At 44.2% G+C, this 17,430-nt stretch overlaps 1 protein-coding gene and 1 long non-coding RNA gene across 4 annotated transcripts in view; one reads left to right on the top strand and one right to left on the bottom strand.

Moving 5' to 3' along the window:
• The window catches only part of LOC310850454, a 64,742-nt gene that overhangs the window by 21,854 nt on the left and 25,458 nt on the right, over positions 1–17,430 (top strand). The window lies entirely within an intron of this gene.
• Positions 523–17,430, bottom strand: part of KIAA0319L (KIAA0319 like) — a 55,889-nt gene continuing 38,981 nt past the window's right edge. For both annotated transcript variants that reach the window (XM_083751633.1, XM_083751634.1), the window contains exons 12-21: positions 15,863–15,995; positions 14,764–14,912; positions 12,704–12,855; positions 11,666–11,804; positions 9,988–10,147; positions 8,103–8,248; positions 5,871–5,993; positions 4,142–4,232; positions 3,893–3,984; positions 523–2,494 (exon numbers count right to left, since the gene is read on the bottom strand). In XM_083751633.1, the coding sequence (XP_083607759.1) occupies positions 2,307–2,494; positions 3,893–3,984; positions 4,142–4,232; positions 5,871–5,993; positions 8,103–8,248; positions 9,988–10,147; positions 11,666–11,804; positions 12,704–12,855; positions 14,764–14,912; positions 15,863–15,995 (1,373 nt within the window). In that variant the 3' untranslated portion in view covers positions 523–2,306. The remainder of the gene's footprint in view (positions 2,495–3,892; positions 3,985–4,141; positions 4,233–5,870; positions 5,994–8,102; positions 8,249–9,987; positions 10,148–11,665; positions 11,805–12,703; positions 12,856–14,763; positions 14,913–15,862; positions 15,996–17,430) is intronic.

The following is a 17,430-nucleotide window of genomic DNA, read 5'->3' as shown; positions in this document are numbered from 1 at the left end:
GGGCTACTATTCCCAGGATTCTTTGGGGAAAGTTCAAAGTGATATAAATGTGTTTTATATGTATGGTGTGGATGTGACCAGAGTTTGTGGCTTCTCATGCCCACTGGGATTATGAAGAGCATGGGCTCTGATTCAGTAGCACAGATTTGGAACCTTTGGCCCTCCATCAGCCCCCAAAAGCATGGCCACCAACCAGGGATGTTGGGAATTGGAGTTCAGCAACATCTGGAGGGCCAAAGGTTCCCTACACCTGGGGAACTGAAAAGCTCTACTTCCACCAGTGCTGTTGTTGCAGTCACACGACAGCACTGCAATGACAGTGCTGGGAAGGCTTGAGGACCCAAGCCTACACCTCTGGGCCTGCTTCCAAGGGGCTCGTTTAGGCATGTTGCTTCACTAAGGGATGGGGGACAACTCAGTCCCTGGTTGCAATTTAAGCAATAAGCAGCCAGCACCCAACTTCTGTCATTCAGCTGGACAGAAGGGGAAGGGGTGAAAAAAGACGACAACAGTACCATCAACAACAATTCAAGGGGGAGAGATGCCCCCACAAGCTGAGCAGCATATTTAATCATCACCTTCAACAAATCAGTAGTGCAGCAATGTAAACAGAATTCAGGAGAACTTGAAAACCTGTTACGCACTTGAATCAAGGATGGCCAATTTCTACATTCTCTGAGGCCATTGTAGCCACCACCAACCCACCTTAAAGAGTGGCTTGTGACCTCTTAAGTGTGTAGCATTCTCATCTGGCTACCCTCACTCCAATTACAATAATAAAGGACCACAATTAGTATTGCAAGCTATTTGACTTTGGTTTGCCAACCAGGGGCTGGATCTGGTCTCTGGGTTGCCAGCTGGCCACTCCTGACTTAGAGAGAGAGCCTGGAATTCCAGTTTGGAAATTAAAACAAAACCCTCATCATCAAAGCTCAAGAGTCTTGAAGAGCTGCCCTTCAGTATTAGATGATGGTAGCAGCGGAGGTGGGGGGTGGAGTGTCTGTCAAAGGTGTATTCACCTTTGGGGAGAGGCAAGGTTTGCCAAGTATGAAGCTGGTTAGCAGTGTTGGTGAAGAGAATGCAGGTGACAAATGAAAGTAAATCACAAACATCACCATCATACTAGTATGCATCTTCCATTGACTTTAAAAAAGGGGAGTGTGGAAACTCTCAATCTCTGTATCAAACGAGGTGCTCAAGGGAGACTCCTGCAGTTGCTTTCAATAAACAAGAAGTTTTTGAACCTCCTTGGTGACTGGACAATTGGTGTTTCTTGTGAGAAACACACAATGAACATGTAACAAACGACAAATAAAGGGAAAGGGAATTGGGAGTGAGAAGAGGCATTCATCAATTGGGGATCAGAGGGAATAATCAATTTGATACCCCCGCCTTTGTCTCCGATACCCTGCTTTCAAACTGTGCAAATATTCTTTGTAAGATAGACAGCATATCAAAGGTTTGTTTTTTTTTCAAGTGGAAGAGAAACTTGCTGTCTTACAGTGTTCCTGACTACACAAAGGGAAGGCTTCCAGTATATGTGTAGAGTGCTCTTGAACAATGCAGGGGGATAAGGGGAGTCATAGACGTGGAGATATCACTTCTGTTCCCACCAGTGGCAAGACTAACAATAATTTAAACACACACACAAAACGGGGAGGGGGACACTTTACAATTGTAAATGTGACCCATGGGGTAAATTCTTCCCATGCCCTGGAGACAGCAGTGCTTCACATTCTGCAAGCTCGGCCTCCTATTCCTTTTTGGAAAGAAAGTACAGTCCGTGAGAGATCGGGAGAGGGACCCAACAGTCCTTTTCTGCAGCTGAAGTGCTTTAGAAAAGAACACAGTCCAAGGCATCCTGGCTAGAGCAAAGCTGTGGTTTTGCAGTCAGAACTGTCTCCCTCCACAAGAGGAAGCATGTGAAGAAGATGGCTATCCCCCCGAGGCAAGCTGATTTTGGGGCGGGTAGCACAGGGTGTGTATTGCAGTCCTGGGCAAGATGGCGCTTTTCACAGTTTCACAGGAGTGGTTTTAAATCCTGCAGCATTTCGGAACCAGCACCTACCCTTCACAGTCTTTTGTTTCACAGCTTCTTTTGCCAAATTTCCCTTGAAGTCCAGATTCAAGTACAGGCAGTTCAATTTTTTTAAGAAAAGAAAGATCTGCAGTAAACAAAAGTGTCCATGTAATACATTAGCAGTGCTATCCACAACACAGCAGGTTTCTTGAGGCTCCTTGTGCAACTGAGGAGCAGAACAGGCTTCTGAGTCATTTGCTGTCCCTTTGCGAGTGCCAGTCCATGGCTATAGGATTTCCTCCCTCTGGTTCTTCGGCTTCGGTGTCACCTGCCCATTGCGCAGGAAACCATTCTGGTTGTGCAGCAGCTTTCCCTTCTCCCGATCTGGCCATGTAAAGATGGCTTCGTCGCTGTCTAGCTCAGATTCTGAATGCATCAGGCTAGTGTTCTGGGCCTGGGCTTTCTGTTTACTGCCTTCAAATATAAACACATAAAAAAGTAAGATAACCTATTCAGTAAGAATCTCTCTCTCTGAGTGTGTGAGAGAGCGACTCCTGCTGCATATTTTATATCAGCATAAGAAGCTGGTCCACCTAGCTCAGAATCAGGGGTGGAGCACCTCCAGTCCACAGGCAGTCCCATTCTGGTCCCACTTTGGCCTGCAAGGTCATTTTCCCCAAACCACACCCATCTGCCCCACACCTGACTTTGCAAATGATGTCAAGTGTGGAGCAGGTAGAGATGCAGCTGGATTGACTGTGCATCTGGGTTCCCCATGGGGGACTTGACTGCACAGCCAAATCCAAAGGCTGGAAGGAAACAACTTTAAGCCTGCTTATCAGCCACACTTGAGAGTGTCTGGACGGTTATACGCAATCTTGCTTCCAATACTATTTGTGCCTGCAAAAGTTTTGGGGTGGTTATACTGCTTTGTTTGCAATAGGTGTGTTTCCTGCTGCTTTCATAACACAAATAGTCAGTGGGTGGGTTTTGCTCTGTCCTGCTCTAAAAAAAAAACCCCTTTAAATATCTTTCCTAGCTGCCTACAGCCTGAGCAAAGCTATCTGCCATGATGTGCCTTGAATGAACATAAGAACAAGCTCCACCTTGGGAGCAATCACTCCAGTGGCAGAATTGTGTAGGGGGGAAACAAGCTATTAAAATGGGGGGGGGGCAGAAACAAAGGCAGCATGCAACCCTCTGATGGCCTTGTTAGTACTTTTTTAAACTGTGTTTTTCAATGTGTGTTTCCAGAAATATCTTTAAGGATTTTCAGTTAAAATCCACCTAGAAAATGAGACTTAGTCCCACCTCCATTGAGGTAAACGGGAAAGAATGGATCAGGGGTTGTCAACCTTTTTAGACCAGTGGGCAAATTTTGAATTATGGGGAAGTGCTTGGGTTGTGACTTAACCCAAAATGGCTTGCATGGACAGCATGACATAAGACAGAATTATGGAGGCAACCAGCCTTGACAACCTTATGCTTACCATAAGACAATAGTTACAGCCCTATTGTGAAGATCACACAAAACTAATGAGCACTTTAAAAAGCAAAACTGAAAGACAGATATAATGTAGAAGTTATTCTGAATTCCTCTCGGAAACCCTCTACTGCCAAAAGTGCTCCTAGCACATGGGGAAAAGGTGACCCCCGTTTTACTGCCTTTGTGGCAAGCATCTTGACATGCCCTGTTGGACACAACTCTGAGGGGAACAGATACAACTGAATCACCGAAAACTCAGCTTTCAAGCAAACACCCACAGAGCTACAATCTTCCCCTATGTCATGCAGTGAATTCAACACCCTTGAGAATAGAAACCAGCCTGTGTCAGCATTCTGTGAGTGCTAACCTCTTTTCTGATGTCTTACCTGCTTTGGGATTTGGTTTTAACTCCAGGCTCTCTTGATCTGTGGCATCCAAGATCTTGTATTTGCTCTTCCTTTTGGGTTTTCCCTTACGTCTTAAGAAAAAGTGGGCGTGGGGGAGAAAGAAACAGAATGAAGCTTAGATGGAGTGGGAGGCCCTCACAGAGAACGAGCACCTAACCCAAAAGTAAGAGCAGTGAACTTAACTGTTAAGGGAAGAGGGGTCTGGAAAGGCCTCAGGGCCTTACTCACTTTTTGCAGCAGCAGACCACCACCCAAGAAAAGATCCCCAAGGAAACCACGATAACAAACGATGCAATGACAACGTAGAGCACGCTCCATTCTGTAAGAAGGACAGAGATAGAATCTCAGCATCAGACTCTGGAGCTTGAACTAGGAGCCTCATAGTTGGGGCTGGGGCTCGGATCCAGCTTCTGGGGGCTGTAGCCAGTGCCTTCATCAGGCACAGAAAGAGGAACAGATATATGTGGTATTGGTCCCTGCGACTGGCAGGAAATATAAAGTGCCTGGATTGGCCAAGCCTTGAAACCTGGTCTTCTGCCTTCCTTGCCTGGCCAAGAATAGATCAGCACATTCCACCTGCTACATTTCACGTTCTAGCTGAAATACAGGCCCTGGATCTGTCTCCAGTTCTCAGAACTTCATCTCAGGGACTATGGGTTGTAGAACGCACAGTTCAGGTCTGCTTAGGGGTAAAACTGCATGCTGCCCTGGCTTGGCTGACACTGGCCCAGTTTAGACAATCATTGAAACCAAAGTTTAGATTACTATTAATGATTCACATCCGGCCTTTGATGCACATACTTGAAAATTAAAGTTTCTCTTTCATTTTAGAACAAACCACAGTTTCTTATTCTGAATCAATTGAGGGAACTGCAGTTTATTCTAATTAGTTAAAACAAACCTGGATCAATTTGACCATGATGATTGCCTGAACTGGGACATTGAGAATAACAGCAGGCTGAATTATGCTCCTGATGCCACGGGAGACAAAGGTGGAATCCAAATAGGGGCAGCTTCTCTGAGTGCATATGTGTAGAAGAGTAGGGTGCAAATAACAGATCAATTAACTGGCTGAACTGAGGACAGGGCAGGGCAGGCACAGACCCCCAAGGGACTTGCTACGGAGCAGGGGTGCCAACTTGGGCTCCAGGTTATGGGTGCCCAATGGCTTCTGTGACAAAATGTGACGTTGTGGTGTCACATTACATCAATGCGCTGCAGTGGCACTTCTGAGGCCTGGCAGGACCTCAGAGGAGATCTCCAAAACCTTGTGTGGCCTTGGAGATTGCATTTGAGGCCTTGTGAGACCTCTGACGTGACTTCTGGTTTGTACCAGAAGTCGCGTCAGAGACCTGGCAGGGTCTCCAACATCGCCTTAGGGGTTGCAATGGGCCTGCGACACAACTTTTGGTAGAAACCGGAAGTCACATTGGTGCCCGTACTGTCGGTGCCCGGGCCCCCAGGGCCCCTATAGTTGGCGCCTATGCTAAGGAATCCCTCAAGAAGTGGCTCTACAGTTCTACATTTGCATGTTGCACCAGGCTGGCTCAGGTACCTCTGCTGGGACTATAAGTAAAGTGGGAGAGTTGGATGAGATACAACTTTGATGTCTCAACTGACCGCTAATGTGGGTAGTGACATCCCCTCACTAAGCCCTGTCCTACCAATCACTTAAGATGAGGCCAGAAGCTGCTCAATATTTAAGACACTAGATATAGTACAGCTACTGATTTCTGCAGAGATTCCGTGTGATCAGGCCATTAATCCCCTCCCTCAAACATATACCAAACCAACACCCAATACCCTTTTTGCCTGTTCTTCTTTCCCTTTGAGGGCTCCTTCTCCACAGTGGGGCATGACACAGAAACAAACAGAAACTTTCTGCATTTAGGCACTGAGCCTCTTGCAGATGCTGCTGCCTTATTAACCATGAAAGGAAAGAGACAGTGGTACCTACCACAGTTGCTCTCGCCATCACCTAGTTGCACTTTGATGAAGTTCTCCATCCAGAAAGGGTCACAAACACAGCGCTTGGTGAAGGAGTTGCAGTGCCCATGTTCTGAACAGTTCAACTGGCAGGCTAGAGGAGGGAGAGCCCAGTCAGACACCACAATTAAGTTTCACAGTCAGGGATGAGGATTCAAACATTTCCCCGCTGACTTTAGATTCTCAAGACATCCAGGTTCAGAGCTCCATTCTGTTCCTTATCTTGGGCTCACTGTAGTATGCACACATCCCACTTGGATATACTGGATGTGCTTGTGGGGGACACTGATCAATATCATGCAAGCAGGCCCTTGTTCATAAGACAAGTCTGTGCTACATGCCATTGAAAAGTGCAATAAAAACATCTAGTGATATTTGAATGCCCCCCCCCCAAAAAAAACCCTAGATCCATGCATACACATATATACACTGGTGCAGAAAGTTATGTGCAAACACTGGGGGCTTCCCCTGCCCCCAATGCCATTTTCTCTCACTTTCCAAGTTTCAAAAATATATTTGTGGTCTCTTTTGCTGAATCCAAGCTTGAGTGCCAGCTCTATAATAATAGTCAGTAGGGCTGCCTTTTCCTTATACAACATCACTGTTTGTTCTTGGTCCATGAGTAGCACCCAGTCAACTTCAGGTTTCAGCCTCAATGGCCCCTGAGAGATGCCAAACCCCAGCCAATGTGCATAATGTGAACTTCCTGCAGAACATAAATCCCATAATGCAACTGAGAGTTAGCAGAATGGTGTGTGGATGTCTGTGTCACAATGGCAAAGGCAGAGGCGGCCAGCTGTCAAGAGGCTTTTGGCTTCTCCTTCACAAAAACAGAGCTCCACATATCCCCTGCTATAGCTCTTCCTCCACTTCCCACTGTGTGTTACACTGCCAGTTGTCTGCTCTTGCCGCTTTGCTTCTCACATTTATGCCTAATTCCCTCTTTCTTGTGCCATCCCCAGAAGTGGGAGCAGTTCAGCATGCACCCTGCATCAGGTCAAGAAAGCAGCACAGATAGCATTATTAATTGAAAACTTATACTTGGAACCATGAAGATTTAGAAGTGCACAATGGGAAGTAGCTTCCAAAAAAGAAAAAGAAAAAAAAAGACTGACAATGGGAATAGAATGGAGGATAAAACCTTTTTTCTTCCCATAGATCAACTGCAAGGTCAAAGATAGGGTGGAGAAGGAAGGTGAGGAAAAGGGTGCTAAAGTGGATATGCAGGACTGAAGCCCGTGCTATCAAAACAGTAATAGCACTGTGCTGCTGGTTCATATGGCATGAACCATGGTAGTAAAATGCAATAGCTCAGAAAACTTGGCATAAAACTAGTCTAAGAACTCCCAGAAGAAAGGATCAGCAATAGTGGTATCAATACAACTGGGGGCAGGCATCATATACATTTCAAGGAGGTAAGAAGCAATCATATCAGTTAAAAACAACAACACCACCCTAATGAGGTAATGCCCAGGGACAGATTCAAATTATGTGGCTTTAGGCAGATTTGTAATCCCACCCCCACCCTGCAACCTGCAATAAACAAGAATAACTCTGGTTTAATTTACTGGGTTCCTGTTTGCAGTGATTCCTGAAATAACATACATGAAGTGATCAGAACAACAGGCATGGTGGCTGAGGTTGAGGGAGTGGTAGTCCAAAACATTTGAAGGGCACCAGGTTAGTGAAGGCTGCTATAAGCAACCATATCTTCTCCCATTCTTCAGCTTGGTAGGAAAAGAACCATCACTGTTGGTTTCTAGCAGAAACATTATTGCTAGGATGTCTGTTGGTGGAACATATCATTCAGTCTCTCTGGAATTTATCTAGGTGGAGAAATTGGGGTCCACTACGCTGGCCATAGTTCAGTGGCAGAGCATCTGTCTTGCAGGCAGAATGCCCTAGATTCAATCCCTGGCATCTCCAGGTAGAACTGGGAACGTTCCCAGTCTGAAACCCTGGAGAGGCACTGTCATTCAGTGTTGACAAATCTGATTGAGATAGGCTCCATATAAGGTGCCATTGTCAGAAGCAAGTTATTTTTTACTGTGATCCTCAACCCCACCCCAGATATGGTGCACTTACAGATGCAATGGCCTTAGGGGAAGTTGGACACAGGGAAAGTGAAACTTCTCACTGGAAGAAGGTGGTGCAAGGTGACAAGAAATGGTCAGCAGCCACATCAGCTGTTCCTCTGACTTACTGACTGTATTGATCTCCAGCACTCGGAAGATGAGGAAACCTGACTGCTGCTGCTTCCGCAGCTCATTCTTGAGTGACCAAGCAATGTCATGCCCTTTGAAGATCTGATGAGGAGGCTGATTCCACACGTAGAACACCATCTTTGTGCTGCAATTAACAGGAAAATTGGGGATATAAGAAGCATAAATAGAAGGTTTCTCTCCAGAAAACTGCAACTACTGGGAGTTGGGATGGGTGAATGGGAAGAACACAAAGAAAGATTTCCATGATACAAAATCTTTAGCAGGTCTCGCCCCTACAAGCCTTCTTTTCCATTAATTCCTCAAGTTTCTTTGGAAGTGAATCTATGTTCTTTGAGAAGTCAGTTCCTGGAAGCAAAATAATTATGCAAAACCAAGGAACCAGACACACATATATCTGCTTTGTTTGCATGATTTATTGCCATTGCAGACTTCAGATTTTTTCCCCCAGAGCAAAATATGCATAGCTCTGCTCAAAAAGGACAAAATGTGAAACAGCCCCCCTGGAACCCTCTCTTAACAGCAAATCAAAGCAGCAGCACCAGAATCGAGCCATGCAAAACCCCATCCTGTCCACCTGGCACAGATAAAAGTGCTCCTTAAAAAGAGACAGACAGACAGAGAGAGAGAGAGAGAGAGAGAGAGAGGGAGGGGAGCACAAAAAAGAAAATGCATCCATATTCCATTTACTTAATGCTTTCTTAACTGCAGCCAAATATATATTGATCAGATGCAAACCTCTTCCTCGTCTGCTAGGAGGAAGAACGGTAAATGACTGGTCTGCGACTGGGATGATGTGAGGTGGCGGGAGGGGGGACGGGGTTAGAACTGAAAGCCCAGAGCACCTCTGTTTCTTGGCTCATGTCATTAAGCAAAAGAATTTTTTCAAGGTTAACGAAAAGTGAACACTTCACTTATGTATCAGAAGATTCAGTCTGGATAAACTTGGCAGGAAGTTCAGATGCCCAGATTTCTGAAAGGACTGGATAATGTGCCAGGGTTAATCAAGCACTAGCTTAGGCAAGAGCTCTGTGCTGTTGCGATTCCTGACGCATGAGAACCTAGGGCATGAGGCTCCACAATGCAATCCAGGGCTCCAAGCCTGGGTTTGTCCTCCTGCCCCAAAACCTAAAGAGGTTTGGCTTGCAGTGAAGCAAGGCTGACAACATAAACCTATGAAAATATATCCACACACAGGGTGCTTGAACTTGCACTTTAAGGCTGAAAACAGTTTTATGTGCAGCCTTTTTGTGTGTGTGGCTATAGCTAAGCGCCCCTTCCCCCACCTTTTGTCTTCAATGGACACATGCATCTGGCTCTGAAATGAATGTGGGGTGCTCCTCCTCCTCCTCCATGTGGGCTATCTCCCTTAGCTTTGGTTTCCAAACAACTGCATGGTCAGTGGCTCAAATGCCTGGCACTTTCTCTTCAGGTTTTTACTGTTTTACTGTTCTAAGAAAGTGGGGGAGGATGGGGAGAGAGGAGTGGTGGCTTCATGGCAGATACAAAGGCCAGAGAACCAGCACTGTTCAAACCCAGCTTCTGCTGCAAACCTGGGGAAAAGCAGGTTTCCTCTGAGCTTGATACTGTGGAGAAGTTAACATGAGACATACAGTGAGTGCATTCTATCTATGTCTGTACCCGCCATGAAATTCTCATTATGAATGAATATTTTTCAAGGAACCACAAGTGCACACAAACTTATCCACAAAATATTTCAATCTTGAAAATCAACCGCCAGCACCCAGCTCAAAAAGGGAGTGCTGTGTTTTATCACTTTCCTATGTCTGTTTTTAAATGAGCAAATTGCAACTTCTAGGGTACAACTAGGTTGTCTCGGTTAAGATCCTCTCCATGGTCTCCTACCTCTCCTCTGTGTAAGGCTGAATCTTTTGTACGATGATGTCTGAATCCAGGACTCCCAGCAAAACCGCTATCTGACGGATAAACATGCCCTTCTGCCGTTCTGTCAGCTGGCTGACATTCACATCTAGTATCATCTCCACAAGGTTGTTCTTCCTTGGATCTGAAAAGAATGCATAAGTACCATCTCACTCATGAATTCCAGCTGATTTGAAAATTTTGGCTTGCCCCATTCCCAACAACATTTATTCAAATAGAAATATGAGCAAATGTACATGCTGTGTGAATCCTTGCATCCCCAGCTTGGCACAGAAGCCAACCCAAATAGACAGGTTGTGCAGAGCATCCAAGAGATTCAGCCTTTGGAAAAACTCCAAGAGAAGAGCACAGCTTCTAGCAACTAGACTGTTTTATAATCACATGCTGAACCAGCTCCTGACCTCTTGCCCCTCCCCCCCCAAATTCTTCCATTTCCTGATGCTCCCCATCAGATTCTGCTTAACACCTGCCCTCCAAATCTTATCTCAAAAAAGGTCTATGTTAATACCACCCTCTGGCTATTGAAAAAAGTGTATCACAGATACTACACCCATTTTCTCAGTGTTAGGCAGTCACAAAACCTTTCCCATGCATGTATTGCAACAATTATTACTGCATCCAATTACAAATGGGATTCCAGTTCTTACAGTTGTGTCAAGATATCAACAGATGTAAACTTAGGAAGATGGAAAATTGGAGAAGTACTGATATGCAGTTGAAAATAGAATCAAAAGGACCCATGGAAGGGATGGGGGAAAGTCAGGAGATTCAGAGTAATCTCAGAATTTGGATTTTGTATTGTTTTATGTTGTATGTTTATATTTTCAAAAATCAATAAAAAAGATTAAAAAGATATGAACAGATGTAAATAAAGAGAGCCATATATGAAGCTATAGAGGGATCTGGTATTCTTTAACCAGTATGCTGCATGTCTAACAACAGGATTTACTTCTGAGTAAACTTGTAGAAGATCAATCATACTTCTCGTGTAATCAGACTGATACAGGGCCTTAGTCCCGAGAGCTGGTGTAAAGTAATGTCTAAGAGGGTGAGCTGGGAAGTTGGGATGGGAGGACCAGTCAATTTACCCTCAGTTTGCTTTCTTAAAAAGTCATCCCAAATATGTGTCAGCATTTTAGTGTGCATTTTCCCTGATACACACATTTTTGCAAGCAGTATTCCCAATCATGTGGGGTTTTTTGTACAAAATTCACAAAATATGGAGAAGTGTGAATTTTGAAGGATAGTTGCATTTTGGTTCACAATCACATCCTGTTTCAAGAAGTGAGAGTGAGAGTAAGGTAGTTTCATATCCAAACCAACGCCCGCATCCCTACTAGGAAGTCCTCAGTCCAAATCTCACTTCATCCATTAAGGAGGGCTTATGTATGCCCCCCTTCTCCATCTCCACATTTACAATAGGGAGCTATAATCTTTACAATATGTAGGCCATTATTACTAAGGTACTGTTTGTGAAGTGCTCTGAACACGAAAGGAATGTGCATATATTATTGAAAACCAATAAATGAATACTTTTAAAAGTGTGCATATAAATGCTAAATATTATGATTAATTAGCAATAACTTCTCTTCCAGAAGATCAAGTACATGTGAGTGTGTGTGCCTGTGTATTTGTAGCTCACCAGGTTTTACTTCCACTGTGGCTCTGTCCATATCACTCTCCCCTTTGGCGTCAGTCACTTTGAGATGGAATGAATATGTCCCCTCCACCAGGTTGGAGAGGAACAGCACCGCATGGTGGTCTGAGTTATTTAACACCTCCTGCATTTAACAAAAACATACAAGGGTGATGATGCACCTTGCAATCCTATGAAATACAAGGGAATATATCAGAAGTGCAGGGTCCCAGGGAGACCTAGGGGAGGAGTATGAAACCTATAGCCTCCTATATGTTACTGGACTCCAACTCCCATCTTCCTTAACCATGCTGGCTGGGGCTGATGTGAGTTGGTGTCTACCAACATCTGGAGGGCCACAGGTTCCCACTTCTGGTCTAGGGTCACCTCTTTTAGAGCTGCATTTTCCTGAAACATTTCACACCCTCCCTCGCTGTAACAATCCCAGATTCCTGTAGGCAGAGGAGAGATAGAAGCAAGCTAGGCTGTTTTTTTAGCGAACAGCTTAAGAGAAAAGCCATCTTCTTCCAGATACCCTTTTGTAACCAGGACTTTGAAGGAATCACTAGTGTTTGGAGCACTGAGACTATCTTGACTTATAACATCTAAACTCTAAGAACATGCAGCAAAATTCAGAATTTTGAAGACCATGCAGTCCTAGTCACAAGACACACTTGTTGGTATAGTGAAAAAATCAGGGACATTTCAAAGGTTCATGAGTCAGAAGAAGAGGTTTAAAAATTAAGTCAAAACTGAGTGCACTTCAGAGGCATAGCTCCCATTAACCAACCCTTTCTTTGCATTTGCTATAATAAACTAACATGCTTTCCCCTGTGGCATTTTGCTCCAAAAAGCACCTCTGTGTAACTGGTCTTAGAAAGATTTAAGCAGGCCCTGAAGAAAAAGAAAATTCAGTACATTGGACGGTCTCTCTCTTCTTGGCTGAGTGCAGTAACTCATGTAGCACTTTCCAAGCTTTACTAAAATTCGATGAGTCACTTGCACACAAGTAAACACTGCAGAATAGATAGCAGCATTACTCACCCCAGCCGCAGGGCTGACGTCATCCCGAGTCCAAAGGAAGGCAACAATTCCTTTGTCATCTGTGGATCTGGAGCCATCAAGCTCTGCTGTGTTGGTAGGAAGGGTGATGACAACATTCCCAGCTATCTTTGCTGTGGGTGGCTTATTGATCTCTGAGTATGAAATGAGGACAAAGGATCAGAATACAAAGGAGCTTCAGCAAACTGTAACCCATCCATAACTAAGGAAAAGTTGACTAATTCTTCTTTAGCAATTCTAATCACTTAGTTATGTTTGATGAAGAATATAATAATACCAGGTGACCTGGTTGGGAAATCCAGGTCAGAAGACCTGCTGTGTAGCTCACTGGGTTGTCTTTGGCAAAGTGCAATGGACTGTATGTGTTTATTGCATAGGGGCAATTCTCCATCTCCTCCGGCTCTCCTCCATTTCCTGCCCTCTGCAGTGCCCTCTGAAAGGCTCAGCATGCAAGGCAGGGATCTACGCTAAGAGTGGTGAGTTGGCTGAAATTAGGTGGAGGTAGCTTGCATATGCGCATGAGTTTGACCAAACTGCGGGAGGCAGTGGAAGACAGGAGTGCCTGGCGTGCTCTGGTCCATGGGGTCACGAAGAGTCGGACACGACTAAATGACTAAACAACAACAGCTTGCATATGAGTTGAGTTCTGCTTATGCAAGCCACCTCTGTCTATTTTCTCCAGAGCTCCACTCACACTACAGGCCCCTGTCCCACATCTGAGGCCTTCCTCAGGATACCCTGAACCTTGAAATGAAGATACTTATATCACACACCCCCACACACACACATCCAAGGAAGCTGCAAGGTAGGAGATCAGGACAGACAAAAGGAAGAACTTTGCACAATGTATGGTTAAAAGACAGAACTTGCTACTAGCTTGGGTGACTTCAAAAGGGGATCAGACTAATTCCTGGAGGATAAGGCTATCAATGGCTACCAGTCATTATTACTATATGGTACCTGCAGGATTAGCGACAGCATGCCTCTGGATACCATTTGCTGGTGAACATGAATGGGAAAGTGCTATGATGCTCATGTACTGCTTGTGGACTTCCCACAGGCATCAAGCTGGCCACTGTGTGACAAAAGAGCAGGACTAGGTGGGCCTTCCGTCTGATCCAGCAAGATTCTTCTTACATTCATCTGACTGCCCACCTTCACCTGCATAGCAGGGAAGTTCAAGTGCATCACATGGCTCAGTGATTCAGGCTTCCTGCCGTTTAAGTGCTGGGAGAAGTGAATGTAGGCATGACAGAACCAAGTGTGCTTCAGGCTGGAGATTTGTACCATACCTCACAGGGTTGTCATGGGAATAACCAAGATAAAAACCAGATTTTAATACACTGAAATGTAGTGAAGGAGCAATGAGTAATAATGATGGGCAATTATGATCAACTTCCTGAAGCCTTCAGGTAGAGCTCTTTTATTTCTGTAGAGCCTCTTTTCAAAAGCTTGATTTTGCAAGTGAACAGTAGAAGCATTTTAACAGGCATTAGTGCTTGGATTTCATTCTCTCACAGAAAGGCCCAGAAAAAAAATGAGATCATCTGGCCGTTTGGAGAGACAGAGACACATGGTTTGGGCAGTGATGGAATCCAAGACTGACTGAAGAGGGAAAACAAGAATAATGTTCTCTTGTCTGTTTGTCAAGTTGCTCAGGGGGCTAAACAAGGGCTATCACACAACAACCTCACAACAATCCAGTGAGGTTAAGCTAGCCCTGCCTTGGCCAACATGTTGCTCTCAAGATGTTTTGGACTGCAACCCATCACTCCAGCCAGCAGAGCTATGCTGTTTGGGGCTGATGGGAGTTGTAACAGGTTGGGGAAGGCTGAGATATGGTTACTGACCCATCACCACCCTGTAAGCTTTCTGGCCCAAGAAGGAATTTCAGCCCATGTCTCCCTCGTCCTACTCCACCACTGCTTATCACCCCAGACCATATTACCTTCTGTTTCATCACCAAGGGATTGCAATGAATAGAAGAGCTTCCTTGCATGGAGCCTTCTTAGCCAAAGGCTGTGTTCCCTCCAGCTACCCACCTTCCTTGACAATGACGTTAACGGAGCTCTGGCTCTGCAAGTTCCGCTCATCTTTGACAGTCAGCGTGAATTCGTACGTCCCGACCTCAAGCCCAGTGACTGTGGCGATGCTGCTGTTGGCATTTTCCAGTTTCACACCATCTGGGCCCCTGGCAAAAAGCCCCAAAAGAATCAGCATGCAGATGTCAAACTTTTGCACAGAAAAGAAGAGGAATATTCTTTGAACATTCAGCCAAGATGCTAGACTCCCAGGTGCATTGGGCTAGGCCAAGATAATTTGTGCTGTAGGCAAAGCATTTTTTTATTCTTCCCTGTATCTTGTTGTATATTACAGGGATAGGGTACTGCTTTCTCTTCAGGGGTTTTCCTGAGTAGGATTGGAGAAGAAATTTGATTCAGTTCTCATGTAATGCCAAATCTGTCCAATTCACACTTTCCAAAACAATATGAGAACTGAAACACAGACATCCATCAAAATCCGCAGACATTCAAATTTTGCAACCTAGTTCTCAAACCAAAGAATGTTCACAAAAATGCAAATATTAAAGGACAATATGCATAAAAATCAATATATTAGTGAAAGTAACATACAAAAATGCAAAACTGTGTGCAAAAATGTGATTTTAAGGGGGAAATTCATGCTAAAATACTGAGGATTTAGCTTTAGTTTCATGAGCATTTTTTTTAAACAAAATTTCACAACTTACTGAAGAAACATGGGAAAACGAGCAAACTGAAATTGAGAGATTATTCCATTCCTGTTCCTGATCATAGCCCCTCTTCTCTATTCCATAAAAGTGAATGGAATGAAAAAGCTTTCCCCCTATTCACTTGTATGGAATACAGGGGAAATGAGGTGTAATCAGGAAAACTAGGCGGGGGCACCATTCCCCCACCCGCCCCAATTTGATTAGTTGGGAGCCCTTGCAATTCTCCCATCCTAAGGAGGCACAACTACTGCCTGCTGGCTTAGGCTGGTCTGAATAATAGTGGTTTTGTTTTGTTTTTTAAGATTCTACATACACTGTGCATGTTAGGGTACGATACGGCATAGTTCTGCATTATCATGTGTATGCAAGAGGGAGACAGGGAAATGTACCGTGTTTTTTCCCAAAGGAAGGATGCAATCTTCTGATCATCTGAGCTCTTGCTGCCATCCAGAGTGGTGCTGTCCACAGGAAGAGTTAGTTCTTTGTCTGGACCAGCATCTGCCTTGGGAGGCTTATTGTTTTCTGAACAAAAGTTCACAAAATGAGAGAGATATGAAGGCACTCTTGAAATGAACTGGATGCTGATGTGGAAGGTGACAGACAAGCATTGTTCACATGACTATACAAAGCAGCCTTGAAGCAAGTCCATCTAGCCCAGTGTTACCTCCGCTGATTGGAAACAGCTCTGCAGGATCTCAGGCAGGGGCATTCTCCAGCTTCTACATGAGAGCCTTTAATCACAGAGATTGGGAGCTAAACCTGGGACCTTGTACACGCAAGCTTGTGTTAATCTCTGAGCTACAAACCCTTCATAAACCCTCAGTAAAACAAAATCAAGGATGTTCCCACACTAGAAGGGTACCCTGGAAATGCCATGCTTTGTTCACTCATTTTCTATGAGGCATATAGTCATATATTGTTATTGTCCTGTGTTTCCCCCTGTACTTTTCTTATTTTTTTTTCAGACTTCAGGAAATCTAATCAGTGTGTGTACCAAGATTGCAACAGCACCAAAATCTCTATAGGCATAGACTGCCTACATGAAACCCTTCAGGGTTTTTTTTAAAAAGGGGTGTGGTTTTGACTTTGGCAATAACATATTAGGCTGGAAAACCTATTGCCATGCGTTCATACTTTGTTAAATCTTCACTATAGCTTTTCAGTCAGTGTCATTTTATCAGCATGTTTATTTTTTAAGCTGCACTAAAACAATCTATCTATACACATTAATGAAAAAGAATGTTGGTACAAGATTAACTTCAAAACATTGTGGTCAACATCATTTTAGCAGTGTCCCTGCTCCAACACATTTAATTAGCATTAAGATAATGTTTAGCCTTAAAAAAAATTAAAGTAATGACATAGTAGAGCATAAATAAGAAAGGCTTAGCAGAAAAATGAAAAAAACTAACCACACAATACAACAACCCTGCATGCTCAACTAAACGGTCCTTTCTCCATCTACATGGCTTCATCACACCAAGTAGTGTGGATGGAACATAGGGAGATGCACAGCTCACAAACTATAGGAATCCAATTACAATTGTGTTTGTAGCTTATTTATCTATTCCCTCATTTCCTTTCTAGACCGCTTTATATTTTTAAGGAAAAAAATCAAAGTGGTTGAAGATAAAACATTATCTTTAAGATTTCAAAATAAAACATTACTAAAGGAAGTCAAACAGAAAGCTTACAACAGAAGAGCAATTATTAGGCCAGGCATGGGGAATCTCCAGATGTTACTGAATTACAACTCCTGTCAACCCTAGCCACTGGGCATGCTTGCTGGGGTTGATCGGAGTTGCAGCTGAGGAGCAGCTGGAAGGTCAGAGGTTCCCCATTCCTGCATTAGGTAGTACTAGCAACCACTCATTAGGTAGTACTAGCATCTTAACACTTTTCACACACCAAGGGCCAATGCATATGCAACAGCATAGTCAATGATTAAAAGAATGTG

The sequence above is a fragment of the Podarcis gaigeae genome, assembly GCF_964106915.1.
Source record: "Podarcis gaigeae genome assembly, chromosome: 8".
Lineage (NCBI taxonomy): Eukaryota > Metazoa > Chordata > Lepidosauria > Squamata > Lacertidae > Podarcis > Podarcis gaigeae.
The sequence above is the reverse complement of the archived record's forward strand: the minus strand, read 5'-3'. Positions and strand labels throughout refer to the sequence as shown.